Here is a 15,098-nt window from a genome sequence, read left to right as displayed (position 1 = left end):
GAAGAGGGCGGTGAAGGCGGAAGGAGAGGGGGAGTGGGGTGGTGCAGCCACTGTAAGAGGAGAGCAGGACAGTGACATGGTTGAGAATGTAGGACTTTAAGATGGCGGCGACACGTGTGAAGACAAAGTACTTAAAGATGGTGGTAGAGAGGGGGAGGGGATTGCGAGCTGAGGGAGGCGGGCAACTGTGGTCTTCTGGCGGATATGAAAAGGAAGAAGGACTGGGCAGAGTAAGAGGCTGACAATCTTTAACTGGAGATCAGGCCAGGAGAACCTGAGTGATTGAACACTTAACATAAAGGTCTGGGTGGGAGTGTGAAGTCCAAAAAGCCTGCACATATGGGATTTCACTCTACTCTCCGTTCCAGTAGCAATAATTAATCAAGTTGGTGAGGAGGCCAAAATTGAAAGTTCCCTCAGGGGGCCAGCGAGATTGATTGTCCAAGGGATACTGAGGCCCGGCCTCAGAGCAAAGAAAGACTAGCTTCCGTTTGCGAACTTCCTGGGACAAACATAGAGTAGCCAAATTAGAAATGAGACACTGCAGTGGGGTCTGAGCTTCCACTTTTGAGGGCTCGTTCCCCATGTCTACGCCACATCCCAACTAATCCCGCTGAGGGGAGCACCCAGCATCCTAAGCCTGCCAAGTCAGGGGAGACGTCCTGGGAGCCTGGGTGAGGGACATCTCCCACACCTCAGGGCCAGGGGCAGGCCAGATGTCCGCAGACGTCCTTGGGCCTGGGGTAGGGACATCTCCCATACCACAGGGCCAGGGGCAGGCTGGATGCCTGCAGAGGGTGGGCTGGATGCCCAAGGGGCCAGATGACCCCATCTGGACGTACGTACGATTTCTAATGGACCAGGCGAAATGGAGTTAGGAAGGGAAGCAGACCAGGGAAACTGAGGGACTCACCGGAAAATAGTCCATGCAGCGGAGAGCAAGCTGAGGTCCCGGGTCGGGAAAGGAGGGGGCGGGGCCACTGGTGGCCGGTCAGGGCCCCATGCTCATGCTCCTTCCTGGGTTTTGGCACCAAATGTAAGATAAATTCTAGCCGAAATAAGCAGGCGAAGAGAGGCAACAAAGGACCAGGTAGTTTATTTGAACGCAAATTCCTGGGTGATGTTCCATGGTCTGGCTATCACAGGCCAGGGAAGTCACACCCAGTCAGGGAGGTGGGGGCTTATTAGGGATTAGGAGGGGGAGGAGTAGGCAAGCTATCTTAAGGAGCATGGAGAAGAACGATTGGCTAAAGGTGACATAATAGACAACTAGAAACTTTTTTCCTTCCAAGAGGGAGGAGGCTGACATCCGGGTCTTAGTTGGCACATCAGAAGGATGGAATTCAGGAAGAGCTGTCCCCTTTCCATATAAGGCACGGACCTTGGGGTCTGGTCTGTTCTCGCCCTATGGCATCTCTCTGTTCTGTTTGCATGTCCTTGTTTTTCCTTCCTCCAGCCTAACAGTTAGCATATAGGTTTTCATGGTAGTCTCTAATAGTTCTTTGTATTTCTGTGGGGTCGGTCGTGATTTTTCCTTTCTCATTTCTGATTCTGTTGATGTGTGTTGATTCTCTTTTTCTCTTAATAAGTCTGGCTAGGGGCTTATCTATTTTGTTTATTTTCTCAAAGAACCAGTTCTTGGTTTCATTGATTTTTTTGTATTGTTTTATTCTTCTCAATTTTATTTATTTCTTCTCTGATCTTTATTATGTCCCTCCTCCTGCTGACTTTTGGCCTCATTTGTTCTTCTTTTCCCAATTTTGATAATTGTGACTTTAGACTATTCATTTGGGATTGTTCTTCCTTCTTTAAATATGCCTGAATTGCTATATACTTTCCTCTTAGAACTGCCTTCACTGCATCCCACAGAAAGTGGGGCTTTCTGTTGTTGTTATCATTTGTCTGCATATATTGCCTGATCTCTATTTTAATTTGGTCATTGATCCATTGATTATTTAGGAGCATGTTGTTAAGCCTCCATGTGTTTGTGAGCCTTTTTGCTTACTTTATACAATTTATTTCTAGTTTTATCCCTTTGTGGTCCGAGAAGTTGGTTGGTAGAATTTCACTCTTTTTTAATTTACTGAGGCTCTTTTTGTGGCATAGTATGTGGTCTATTCTGGAAAATGTTCCAGTTGCACTTGAGAAGAATGTGTATCCTGCTGCTTTTGAGTGTAGAGTTCTGTAGATGTCTGTTAGGTCCATCTGTTCTAGTGTGTTGTTCAGTGCCTCTTTGTCTTTATTTTCTGTCAGGTGGATCTGTACTTTGGAGTGAGTGGTGTGTTGAAGTCTCCTAAAATGAATGCATTGCATTCTATTTCCTCCTTTAATTCTGTTAGTATTTGTTTCACATATGTTGGTGCTCCTGTATTGGGTGCATAGATATTTATAATGGTTATATCCTCTTGTTGGACTGACCCCTTTATCATTATGTAATGTCCTTCTTTATCTCTTGTTACTTTCTTTATTTTGAAGTCTATTTTGTCTGATACTAGTACTGCAACTCCTGCTTTTTTCTCCCTCTTGTTTGCATGAAATATCGTTTTCTATCCCTTGACTTTTAGTCTGTGTATGTCTTTGGGTTTGAGGTTGGTCTCTTGTAAGCAGCATATAGATGGGTCTTGCTTTTTTATCCATTCTGTTACTCTGTGTCTTTTGATTGGTGCATTCAGTCCATTACAATTAGGGTGATTATTGAAAGATATGTACTTATTGCCATTGCAGGCTTTAGATTCGTGGTTACCAAATGTTGAAGGTTAGCTTCTTTACTATCTAACTGTCTAACTTAACTCACTTATTAAGCTATTATAAGCACAGTCTGATGATTCTTTATTTCTCTCCCTTATTCCTCCTCCTCCATTCTTTACATGTTAGGTGTTTTATTCTGTGCTCTTTTGTGTTTCCTTTGAGTGCTTTTGTGAGTAGTTGATTTTATTTTTTGCCTTTAGTTAGTATTTAGTTGGTCTGCTCTCTTTGTTGTGATTTTATTTTCTCTGGTGGCATCTATTTAGCCTTAGGACTGCTTCCATCTAGAGCAGTCCCTCTAAAATACCCTGTAGAGGTGGTTTGTGGGAGGCAAATTCCCTCAACTTTTGCTTGTCTGGTAATTGTTTAATCCCTCCTTCATATTTAAATGATAATCATGCTGGATACAGTATTCTTGGTTCAAAGCCCTTCTGTTGCATTGCATTAAATATATGATGCCATTCTTTTCTGGCCTGTAAGGTTTCTGTTGAGAAGTCTGATGATAGCCTGATCGGTTTTCCTTTGTAGGTGACCTTTTTTCTCTCTCTGGCTGCCTTTAATACTCTGTCCTTGTCCTTGATCTTTGCCATTGTAATTATTGTATGTCTTGCTGTTGTCCTCCTTGGGTCCCTTATGTTGGGAGTTCTGTAGGCTTACATGGTCTGAGAGAGTATTTACTCCCCCAGTTGGGGAAGTTTTCAGCAATTATTTCTTCAAATACACTTTCTATCCTTTTTTCTCTCTTCTTCTTCTTCTGGTACCCATATAATGCAGATATTGCTCCTTTTGGATTGTTCATACAGCTCTGTTAATATTCTTTCATTCCTGGAGATCCTTTCATCTCTCTCTGCCTCAACTTCCCTGTATTCCAGTTCTCTGATTTCTATTCCATTAATGGCCTCTTGCACCTCATCCAGTCTGCTCTTAAGTCCTTTCAGAGATTGTTTTATTTCTGTATTCTCCCAACTTTGTCTGTTAGCTCTTGCATATTTCTCTGCAGCTCCGTCAGCATGGTTATGACCTTTATTTTGAATTCTTTTTCAGGAAGATTGGTTAAATCTATCTTCCCAGGCTCTTCTTGGGGGTTGTCTGATTTTGGTCTGGATCAAATTTTTCTGCCTTTTCATGGCGATAGAGGTAGTTGTAGGCAGTTGGCGCATGTGTCAGCTGGCAGAACAAAGTCCCTTCCCGCTTGCTGCTCACCTTCCTCTCCTGCGAGAACAGCGACCCCTAGCGGCTTGTGCTGGGCAGCTCTGTGCCAACAGGGCCTCTGAGTCTGGCCCAGGCAGCTGCTGTGGGCACGGCTACTCTCAGGCTACTCCTATGCTATGGCGGGGCCATGCCAGAGAGGGAATGGATGGGAGGCTGTTTATTGCCATGAGGCACCTCAGAGCTGCACTGCCTCCCAGAGAATTAGGGCACCCAGAGTTCCCTGGGATTCCCAGCTGCTGAGCTGAGTGTGCTGGGATGCTGCCGTCCAGCTGTGAGGCCCCTGTCCCTTTAAGACTTTCAAAAAGCACTCACTTTTCTTTTGTCCCTGGGGTACCGGCTGCGTGAACCTGCTCGCAGATTTAACTGTTCTGTTTCCCTAATATCCAGCACCACACACACTGTGTGTCTGCCCTCCTGGTGTGGATGACTAGGGCTGGGTATTTAGCAGTCCTGGGCTCCCACTCCCTCCCCGCTCTGATTCCTCTCCTCCCACTGGTGAGCTGGGGTGGGGAGCGCTTGGGTCTCGCTGGGCTGAGGCTTGTACCTTTTCCTCTTCGTGAGGTGCTGAGTTCTCGCAGATGTAGATGTAGCCTGGCTGTTGTACTGTATCTTCTGGTCTCTTTTAGGAATAGTTGTATTTGTTGTATTTTCAAAACTATATATGGTTTTGGGAGATTTCCAACGCCCTACTCATGCCACAATCTTGGCTCCTCCTATTTTTAATTTTTTGAGGAATCTCCATACTGTTTTTCATAGTGTCTGCACCAGTTTACATACCTACCAACAAATCACAAGGGTTTCCTTTTCTCCACATCCTCTCCAGCACTTGTTATTTCTTGTCTTTTTTATAATAACCATTCTCACAGGTGTGAGATGAAATCTCATTGTGGTTTTTCATTTGCATTTCCCTCATTATTAGTGCATTTGAGCAGTTTTTCATGTACCTTTTTGGCCCTCTGTATGTCTTTGGAAAAACGTCTATTCAGATCCTTTGCCTGTTTGATTTTCTTAAGTTACATTCCTAGGATAAGTTTCAATTCAATATGCTATTGGATTCAGTTTGCTAATATTTTATTAAGAATTTTTGCATCTATAGTCATAAAGGTTATCAGTCTATAATTTGATCTAAAATGAGTCTCTTGTAGACAGCATATAGTTGGATCATGTTTTTTAACCCATTATTCCAGCCTTTGTCTTGGGATTGAATAGCTTAACCCACTTATTTTATAACTGTAAGTTTGTATCTTTTTATTTATTTATTTTTTATGTATCTTATCCCAACTGACCTGAGCTAGTGAGGAAACATACACATTGAATTTCTTTTATATATATATATAATTCTTTAATTAAGATATTATTGATATACACTCTTATGAAGATTTCACATGAAAAACAACATGGTTACTACAATCACCCATATTATCGAGTCCCCCCATACCCCATTGTAGTCACTGTCCACCAGTGTAGTAATATGTCACAGAGTCACTACTTGTCTTCTCTGTGCTACCCTGTCTTCCCCATGACCACCCCCACATACACCATGTGTACTAATCATAATACTCCTCAATCCCCTTCTCCACAACCCCCACCTGCCCTCCACAACCCCTCCCCTTTGGTAACCACTAGTCCCTTCTTGGAGTCTGTGAGTCTGCTGCTGTTTTGTTCCTTCATTTTTGCTTCGTTGTTATACTCCACAAATGAGTGAAATCATTTGGTACTTTTCTTTCTCTGCCTGGCTTATTTCACTGAGCATAATACCCTCCAGCTCCATCAATGTTGTTGCAAATGGTAGGATTTGTTTGTTTCTTATGGCTGAATAGTATTCCATTGTGTATATGTACCACTTCTTCTTTATCCATTCATCTACTAACGGATACTTAGGTTGCTTCCATATCTTGGCTATTATAAATAGTGCTGCTATAAACATAGCATTGCATATGTCTTTTTGAATCTGAGAACTTCTATTCTTTGGGCAAATTCCTAGGAGTGGAATTCCTGGGTCAAATGGTATTTAGATTTTTAGTTTTTGAGAAACCTCCATATTGCTTTCCACATGGTTGAAGTAGTTTACATTCCCACCACCAGTGTAGGAGGATTCCCCCTTCTCCGCATCCTCACCAGCATTTGTTGTTCTCAGTCTTTTGGGTGGTGGCAATCCTAACTGGTGTGAGGTGATATCTCATTGTGGTTTTAATTTGCATTTCCCTGATAATTAGTGATGTGGAGCATCTTTTCATGTGCCTGTTGGCCATCTGAATTTCTTCTTTGGAGAAGTGTCTGTTCAGATCCTCTGCCCATTTTTTAATAGGGTTATTTGCTTTTTAGGTGTTGAGGCATATGAGTTCTTTATATATTTTAGATGTTAACTCCTTGTTGGATATGTCATTTACAACTATATTCTCCCATACTGTAGGATGCCTTTTTGTTCTGCTGATGGTGTCCTTTGCTGTACAGAAGGTTTGTAGCTTCATGTAGTTCCATGTGTTCATTATAACTGTAAGTTTGTATCTTTTGAACCACTTAAATTTAAAGTGATTACTGATAAGGAGACACATATTTCTGCCATTTTGTTCTTTGCTTTCTAAATGTCCTGTAGCTTTTTGGTCCCTCTTTTTCTGCCTTACTTTGTCTTTTATGTTCAGGTGATTTTTTTGGAGTGAAACATTTCGATTTTCATTTTCTTTTGTATATATTCCATAGATATATTTTGTGTATATTCCATAGATATTTAACATCCTAAGGTTATAACAACCTGATTTGAATTTATACCAGCTTAACCTCAATAACATACAAAAATTCTGCCCTTATGGAACTCTGATCCACTCTTTCTGTTTTGATGTCACAGATTATATCTTTATATATTGTGTGCCCAATACATAGATTAATAATTGTTTTAAATGTACTTATCCTTTAAAACACACAGAAAATAAAACCTAAAAATACTGGCTTTTATACTTGTCCTTATGTTAGTTTTGTTGGATATCCAAACTTCTTCATACTGCTTCAAGTTACTGTCTACATTCTCTTCATTTTCAACCTGCAGGACTCCTCTTTAGCATTCCTGGTTATGCAAATTTAGCGGTAACAAGCTTCCTCAGTTTTTGTTTATCTGGGAAAGTCTTAATTTATCCTTCATTTTTGGACAGTTTTTCTGGATATAGAATTCTCAGTTGACAAGTTTTTGTCCTTTCATCTCTTTGAATATATCAGCCCACTGCCTTCTGGCCTCCAAAGTTTTTATGAGAAATCTGAGGATAATCTTATTGAAGATACCTTGTATGTGACAACTCACTTCTTTCTTCCTTTTTTCAAGATTCTTATCTTTGGCTTTTGATAGTTTGATTATAATGTGTCTCAGTATGGGTGCTTTATTCAACATTGAATTTGTTAAACTTGGATTTGCAGGTTTATTCCTTCATCAGATATGGAAAGTTTTCAGCCATTATTTCTGCAGATACTCTTCTTCCCCTTTCTCTCCTCCTGGGATTCCCACAATACAAATACTGGCTTGTTTGAAGGTATCCCTGGGGTCCCATGGGCTCTATTCACTTTTTTCCCCATTTGTTTTCTTTCTGTTCCCCAGACTATATAATTCTAATTGTCCTATCTTCATTGTTGCTAATTCATTCTTCTGCCCTCTTAAATCTGCTTATGAACCTGTATAGTGTATTTTTTCATTTCATTTATTGTATTTAAGCTCCAGACTTTCTTTTTGGCTTCTCATATTTTCAACTCTATTAATTTTATTTGGTTCACACATCATTTTACTGTCTTTGCCCATGTCATCTTTTAGCTCTTCAAGCATCTTTAAGACAGTTGTTTTCAAGTTTTTGCCTAGAAGTCTGACATCTCTGCTTTGCCCATATGTCCATTTCTTCTGTTCCTTTGACTAGACCATTCTGTCCTATTTGTGCAATTTGTGATATTTTTTGTTGCTATTGAAAACAGGACATTTGAAACTTACAATGTGGTAACTCTGGAAATCACATTCTCCCTAGTTCCCAGGGTTTGCTCTTTTTTTTGTTTTTTGTAGAGTGTCTGTGCCATGGCTCAGACTGAGGTGAAAGCTTCACACCCAGGTCTTTCCTGAAGTTACATTTTTCCTGGCTTTCTAATATACAATATATATATGGTGGCTTTTGAATGACAAAACGAACACACACACAACACTTATACTTTAAATCTCCTGTAAGCTTCTTCAGTTGCCACCCTCTCCCTAAATGTCAGCCATCAGAATCTGCAACTCATAATCAAAACATAGATCCCAATATTTCAAGGACAAAGTCTCTGTTGCCCAGCCTAACTCCAGCAAGCCACACCAAAATCACAGGATGCTATCCTCACAGCTGCCTGTGGAGTTGGGGGCTGGCTGACAAGGAACTACTACATTGAATTCTGAAATTGACCAATATTAATCAGTTTGCCAGTCAAGACTTGCCCTGGAATCCACAAGCATTCAAATGGACTCAAGTCCCAAAAATAGTTAGTAAGATAAAGTCTGCTAGTAGCCAAGATACAGAAGCTCCCTAAGTGTCCATCAGTGATGAATGGATAAAGAAGATGTGGTACATATACACAATGGAATACTATTCAGCCAGAGGAAAGAAACAAATCCTACCATTTGCAACAACATGGATGGCGCTGGAGGACATTATGCTCAGTGAAATAAGCCAGGCAGAGAAAGACAAATATCAAATGATTTCCCTCATTTGTGGAGTATAACAATGAAGCAAAACTGAAGGAACAAAATAGCAGCAGACTCAGAGACTCCAAGAAGGGACTAGTGGTTACCAAAGGGGAAGGGTGTGGGAGGGCAGGTGGGGAGAGAGGGAGAAGGGGATTGAAGGGGATTATGATTAGTACACATGGTGTGGGGGATCACGGGGAGAACAGTGTAGCATAGAGAAGGCACATAGTGGATCTGTGGCATCTTGCAGCACTGATGGACAGTGACTGCACTGGGGTATGGGTGGGGACTTGATAATATGGGTAAATGTGGTAACGACATTGTTTTTTCATATGAAACCTTCATAAGAGTGTATATCAATCATACCTTAATAAAAAAAATTTTTTTAATAGCCACAGCAAAAAATAAATAAATGAATAAAAAGATAAAGTCTGCTAATACAGTTGTTGTCTAGATGGAGAGATGGATTTCTGGTGCTTCCTATTCAGCCATGACCCCTGATGTCATACATCAAGAATTAACATTTTAAAGAAATTTGTCATCTATATCTAGTTTGTCATTGGGGCTCACTCAAATGTTATTTTTGTCTTCCCACTATTACCCCATGCTAAATTTTAAACTTCTTGAAAACAGGGATAAGGGACTGTTGTTCAAAGTAGCTATACCATTTTACATTCCCACCACCAGTGTGTAAGAGTTTCAGTTCCTTATAAACGCTTGATTCTCTCTTTTCAATTTTACTTTAGTAATGTTACTATATAATAGTATCTCATTGTGATTTTTATTTGCATTTCCCTAATGACTAATGATGTAGAACTTATCTTCTTTTTATGTGCTTATTTGTATATCTTTAAAGAATTGCCTATACACACCTTTACCCATTTTTAAATGTACCTTTATTGAATTACAGTTTTTTATATATTCTAAATATAAACTTCTCATCAGATACATTATTTACAAAATTTTCTTCCATTCTGTGAGTTTTTTCACTTTTGATGGTGTCCCTTGAAGTATGCAAGTTTTCCATTTTGATACATTCCAATTTTCTCTCTTTTTTTGCTTGTGTTTTTGGTGTAATATCCAAGAAACTATGGGCTAACCCACCATAATAAAAACTTATTCCTGTATTTTCTTCTGAGAGTTGGATTTAATTCCACTGTGGTTGGATAACACACACACTTTGTATATTTTCAAGTCTTTATTAAGGTTTGTTTTATGACCTAGCTGATGGTCTATCCTGGAGAATGTTCCATGTGTGCACTTGAGAACAACATGTATTCTGCTGTTACAGGGTAAAATGTTCTATAGATGTTTTGTTAAGTCTAGTTGATTTATAGCGTTGTTCAAGTCTTCTGTTTCTTTTCCCCAGGTGAGACCTGGAACCCCTTCAAATTACAGTACCAGCTGAGAAATGTAAGAGAGCGAATTGCAAAGAACCTAGTAGAGAAGGGTATTCTAACCACTGAGAAGCAGAATTTCCTCCTATTTGACATGACTACGCATCCAGTGACCAATACAACAGAAAAACAGCGACTAGTGAAAAAACTTCAAGATAGTGTCCTAGAGAGGTGGGTAAATGACCCTCAGCGTATGGACAAGCGAATATTAGCACTCCTGGTGTTAGCGCACTCCTCAGATGTGCTAGAGAATGTCTTCTCCTCTCTGACAGATGATAAGTATGATATGGCAATGAATCGAGCCAAGGACCTCATAGAACTGGACCCTGAAGTAGAGGGGACAAAGCACATTGCCACAGAGATGATCTGGGCTGTGCTGGCAGCCTTCAATAAATCCTAAAGTCAGCAAGTGGATTCCTCCTTGTTCCCTTGCTGGCTTGATAACTGTGAAAGATACCATCACTGAGATTTTTGTGATGAGAGATTTTTTTCCTTCTTTATTTTTTTTCCTTCTCTTGAATCAGACTTGTGATCTGGGGAGAGCAACTTCAGGGCTTCTCCATAGACCTTGACCGTAATAAGCAGACTTTGTTTCTCCCTATACTTACGCTCCAGAGGTGAATAAACTGGGTGAACTCACACACACCCTATAAACACTTTCTCTCATTTCTTGGTTTACTTCCATCTCATGTGCTTATGGATAATTAGGAATAGTTAAGTGGAATTTGGAGTTCTCCAGCTATTGGATACGAATGAGATACACAACAAAACATTTATTACTTTCTTCATAGTTTGTTTTTCTATCTTAAGTACATGTTTTCACAATCTTTGTCAGGCTCTGCTAAGTAGTGTAGCTTATTGAAATAATTGTTTCTTTGAAAAAGGAGCAAGAGAAACAAAATTAATTTTTTGAGCAGATGGTTCTGGAATTTTAATGTCCTGCTAATGATTTTCTCATCTTTCCTTTTCTAACCTGATAAAAATATTCCAGATATAATCAACCTGGTTCTTAGACTCCTAGAACCAAAAACATATTCTATAGTTTCTCTCAGCATTATCCTGTTCCTTCATTCATTAGGACAAAAGTCTAAGTTTTAAAGAAATCTCTCTCAACTACATCCTTCTTACAATCAGCATTGCAATTTATAAAGGGAAAGAAGTGGCATGAGAATTTCCGCCCCTTAGCACATAACTGTCTGGTTCCTCCAGATTGTATGTCTCTGCTGTGATTGAATTGAGGGAGTTAGAGATTTCAATTGCTGAATAGCAGCCGAGTCCAGACAGTGTATGTAAATTCCAGATCTTCTTGTTCCCTGTTTTTGGCTTCCTATATAAAATTGGTACATTCTATGTTTAAGGGTTCTAGAAGTAGTTTTGTCCATATTGAAACCACAGATACTCTCCTATCATTGGTCTTGTTTCAACATAACTATGCCTTTCTAGCCGAATCTCTAAAATGTTTTTCAGTTCAGTAGTGAGTGTAAAAAGAAGCTTGTTAAGAAAAATCCTATTTAGAGGGGCAATTTAGTGTCAAAAGCATGATGATACAAAGTCCAGTATTTGGAAATATAAAAAGGACAGGCACCAAGTTGTGCTAATTTCAAGCATTTATTATGCTGATATTTTTAATGGATCTTGCCTCTGGACCATTACAGAGAAAGAGGCTGTCAGAAGTTTAATAAAGATGACCCAGCCCTGATACCAAATCTTCCTGATCAGAAGTAATTAAATGAGTGATTAATAACTTTCACCTCTTCCCTCAAACCTTAGGTCTAGCCTTACAAAATTCCCCTACTCTTTTTTTTTTCATTATTGATTACAGGTATCACTTAGGTGACAAGAGATATAAATTTTAACATGAATTAAGTTCTGAATGTGAGGCTCAGTAGAACTTCAGTCTGGCTTTCTAAAAGTACAAAAACCAGTCCATGTGTTGTCTCTACGTGAATTAATTTTCCTTTCCAGTTGAACAATTCAGCATGAATTGAAACCAGGTTTTCCCATGGAAAGTTGCAGCTAGGTTGGGGGTTTGGTTGAGTTCTTTCTTGCAATTCTTGGTCAGTGTTTATTTTCATATTATATCTCAATAAAATGAGGATGTCTTCAGGGGTCCACATCATGTTCACCATAAAATACTTTCTTATTTAATGCATATGGCCTTTACATTTCTGTATACTAAAGATCAGTTGTTGGCTCTCTGGTCTCTTTGTGAAGTTTTACAACTTCAGCTATGTATTTTAACTGGAAATAATAACTTTTTTCCATACAAGGCCAGTAACAGTACCCGTTTTCACTAGGATACCAGCCTCGGATTTCATCCTGTATAGAAAATTAGGGATACACAAATATAACTGTAACATATATAGGCGGTGGGGCAGGGCACATCAAGGCTACTCTGAACATCAGCTAATATTATAAAGTCTGAATAGCCTCTCCATCTCAATCAAAATAAGTTACCCAATTTTGCCATTATTACCATGAATAGAATAAGTATGACCTGTCCTATTAATATCTACGTGCAGGTGAAATCTAAATTTATCTCAGATGAAAGTCTTAAGTTCCAAACATAGGTAACATAACTGACTCTAAGAGAGTTAATAACATGTGAAAAGATCATTGTGCTTGTGATTAGCTTATTCTTCCCTTCTTTATAATGTCTACAACACAAGGGTCAATAAGAAAGGTGGTTACTAGGATTGTTCATACTTCCCTATTATTTTTCTTTCAGACAAAGCATTGTTCCCATAAGTCATGCTTTATACAATCTTTCTCAAAATGTGGTCGAAAGACTACTGTACCAAAATAACCTGAGGAGGAGAGGTACCTTGCTAAAATATAGGTTCCTAGTAAATCAGTTTCTGGGGTTGGGGGCTTAGGAAGCTGCATTTTAAAAACAGTCTCTACTGTTTCATAGATTAGGTAACAAACATGATCTTCCACATAATATTCAGACTTCTGGCTACTACTTTGTAAACATTTTTTTTCCCCACTTGCTGTGGATTAGAGGAAATGACTTGTATCTCTTGGAGTGTTTAATTACTTTGCTACCTTTTTTCCTCTTTCTTTTGTGGTCTGAGTTTGCTTTCTACCTGAAAGATGCATTTCAAATATGCTGTTACCCATCCATGGCTGGAGGTATCTTTGGAATGGGAGTACCCAGGAGGTGCATGGGTCCACAGCATGTGAATCGTGGTTAGAGTCAGAGGTGACTGCCAATACTGCTTGGCTTATGGGTAATCACTAACCCCTTTTCCTTTGTAAAATTGAAAACCCTTTAATAAAGTAAGTAACACACACACACACAAAAAAAAAACAAAAAAAAAAACTAGTCTCTAAAAGCTTGCACTTTGGAATTTGAGAAGCCTGATTTATATTTTACTGCCTATAATTCATCCAAAAAATACTGAGCATTTACCAGTTAATTGCCACTTTCTGGGTGCTGACAATAAAAAGTTATAGGGGATTAAACAAGATGGCAGCATGAGAAGTCAGGCAGAAAGCTCCTAATAAAACTACATATAACATGAAAATACAGCAAATACTACCAATCCTGAAAGAGTGACCAGAGAGAAGACTGCAACAGATGGCCTATATCTGGGGAAAAGAGAAGACCTCACAGAAAAGGAGAAAGTAGAAAACCCACAATCCAGGAAAACCCGAGCCCTCCTGCCACCCCAGCTCACCAGCAGAAGGAAGAGAAATGGAGCAGGGAGGGAGTAGAAGCCCAGGACTGAAAAATACCCACCCCTGGAGATCTGCTTCAGGAGTATAAACCCACATTACGTGGTGCTCTGGAGATTAGAGGGGTTGGAAATCAAACAGAGGCAGAATATTCTGAGATTCCAGCCGCTTACAGAGAACAGGCCCACAACCAGCTGCTCCAGGACAAAAGAAAGATGGGCACTTTGAAATACTTCCCAACAGTGAGTGGGCTGCTAAAGGGGCAAGGATTACACAGAGCTTGCTGCTCAGTAGACAGGACAGGTGGACAAAAATTTTCCAGCAAACTCAGCCCAACAGGGTGGGAACTTGGAGGAGCTTCTTACACTTTATCCCCCTGGCTGGCAATGCAATGCCAAGCCCCCCCCCCCCCACTGCAATACACAGCCTACCATTCCTTCCCAGCAAGCACCAGTTTGCAAACCTGCTGCCCCTGCCATCACTCCAGGCAAACCAGAGGGCAGCCCCTCCTCTGGCAGCCCTGAATTGTTCAACTAGAAAGAAAAATCCTATTTAGAGGGGCAATTTAGTGTCAAAAGCATGATGATACAAAGTCCAGTATTTGGAAATATAAAGAGGACAGGCACCACATTGTGCTAATTTCAAGCATTTATTATGCTGATAATTTTAATGGATCTTGCCTCTGGACCATTACAGAGAAAGAGGCTGTCAGAAGTCTAATAAAGATGACCCAGCCCTGATACCAAATCTTCCTGATCAGAAGTAATTAAATGAGTGATTAATAACTTCCTTGAGACTTCTCCCTGCATGCTCGGTCCACTGGCCCTGGCATGGAGGTAGGCACTGTGGCTAGGAAGCAGGAAGGAGGTCTTTTCTCCCAGCACGCACTGGCGCTATGTGCCTGCAAACGCCCACCATCATTCCCAGTACTGAGCAGCCCCAGAGAGCAGAGCTTCTGGGCACTGGAGGGCACCGCCTACACAAAGTTACTATTCCATAGGAATCATTAGAAATATGAAATGGCAAAAGAACCTTGTACAAATAAAAATCCCTCAAACACCAAAGAGAGGGCTAAGTGAAATTAAAATCACCAATATTCATGATAAAGACTTCAAATTAAAATCATAAACATGCTTGTGGAGCTACAGAAAAATATTCAAGACCTCAGGGAGGACTTCAAAAAAGAGAAACAAAAACACAGTATCTGGGAGATTCTTAAGATGGCAGCATGAGTAGGGTGGCGGAAACCTCCTCCCAAAACAATATATATTTTGAAAATACAGCAAATACAACTATTCCTAAGAAGGAGACCAAAATATGCAGTACAACAACCAGGCTACATCTACATCTCTGAGAACTCAGCAACTCATGAAAAG

General features: G+C 40.1%; 1 protein-coding gene across 1 annotated transcript in view; it reads left to right on the top strand.

Moving 5' to 3' along the window:
- Positions 1–12,147, top strand: part of GOLPH3L (golgi phosphoprotein 3 like) — a 67,126-nt gene extending 54,979 nt beyond the window's left edge. Inside the window, exon 5 of the mRNA XM_057500708.1 lies at positions 10,014–12,147. Coding sequence (XP_057356691.1) covers positions 10,014–10,441 — 428 coding nt within the window. The 3' untranslated portion in view covers positions 10,442–12,147. The remainder of the gene's footprint in view (positions 1–10,013) is intronic.
- The last annotated feature ends 2,951 nt before the right edge of the window (positions 12,148–15,098 follow it).

Source organism: Manis pentadactyla, chromosome 4 (assembly GCF_030020395.1).
Source record: "Manis pentadactyla isolate mManPen7 chromosome 4, mManPen7.hap1, whole genome shotgun sequence".
In the NCBI taxonomy this organism is placed as follows: Eukaryota; Metazoa; Chordata; class Mammalia; order Pholidota; family Manidae; genus Manis; species Manis pentadactyla.
Note: the sequence above shows the minus strand (reverse complement) of the source record. Positions and strands in the feature narration are given on the sequence as shown.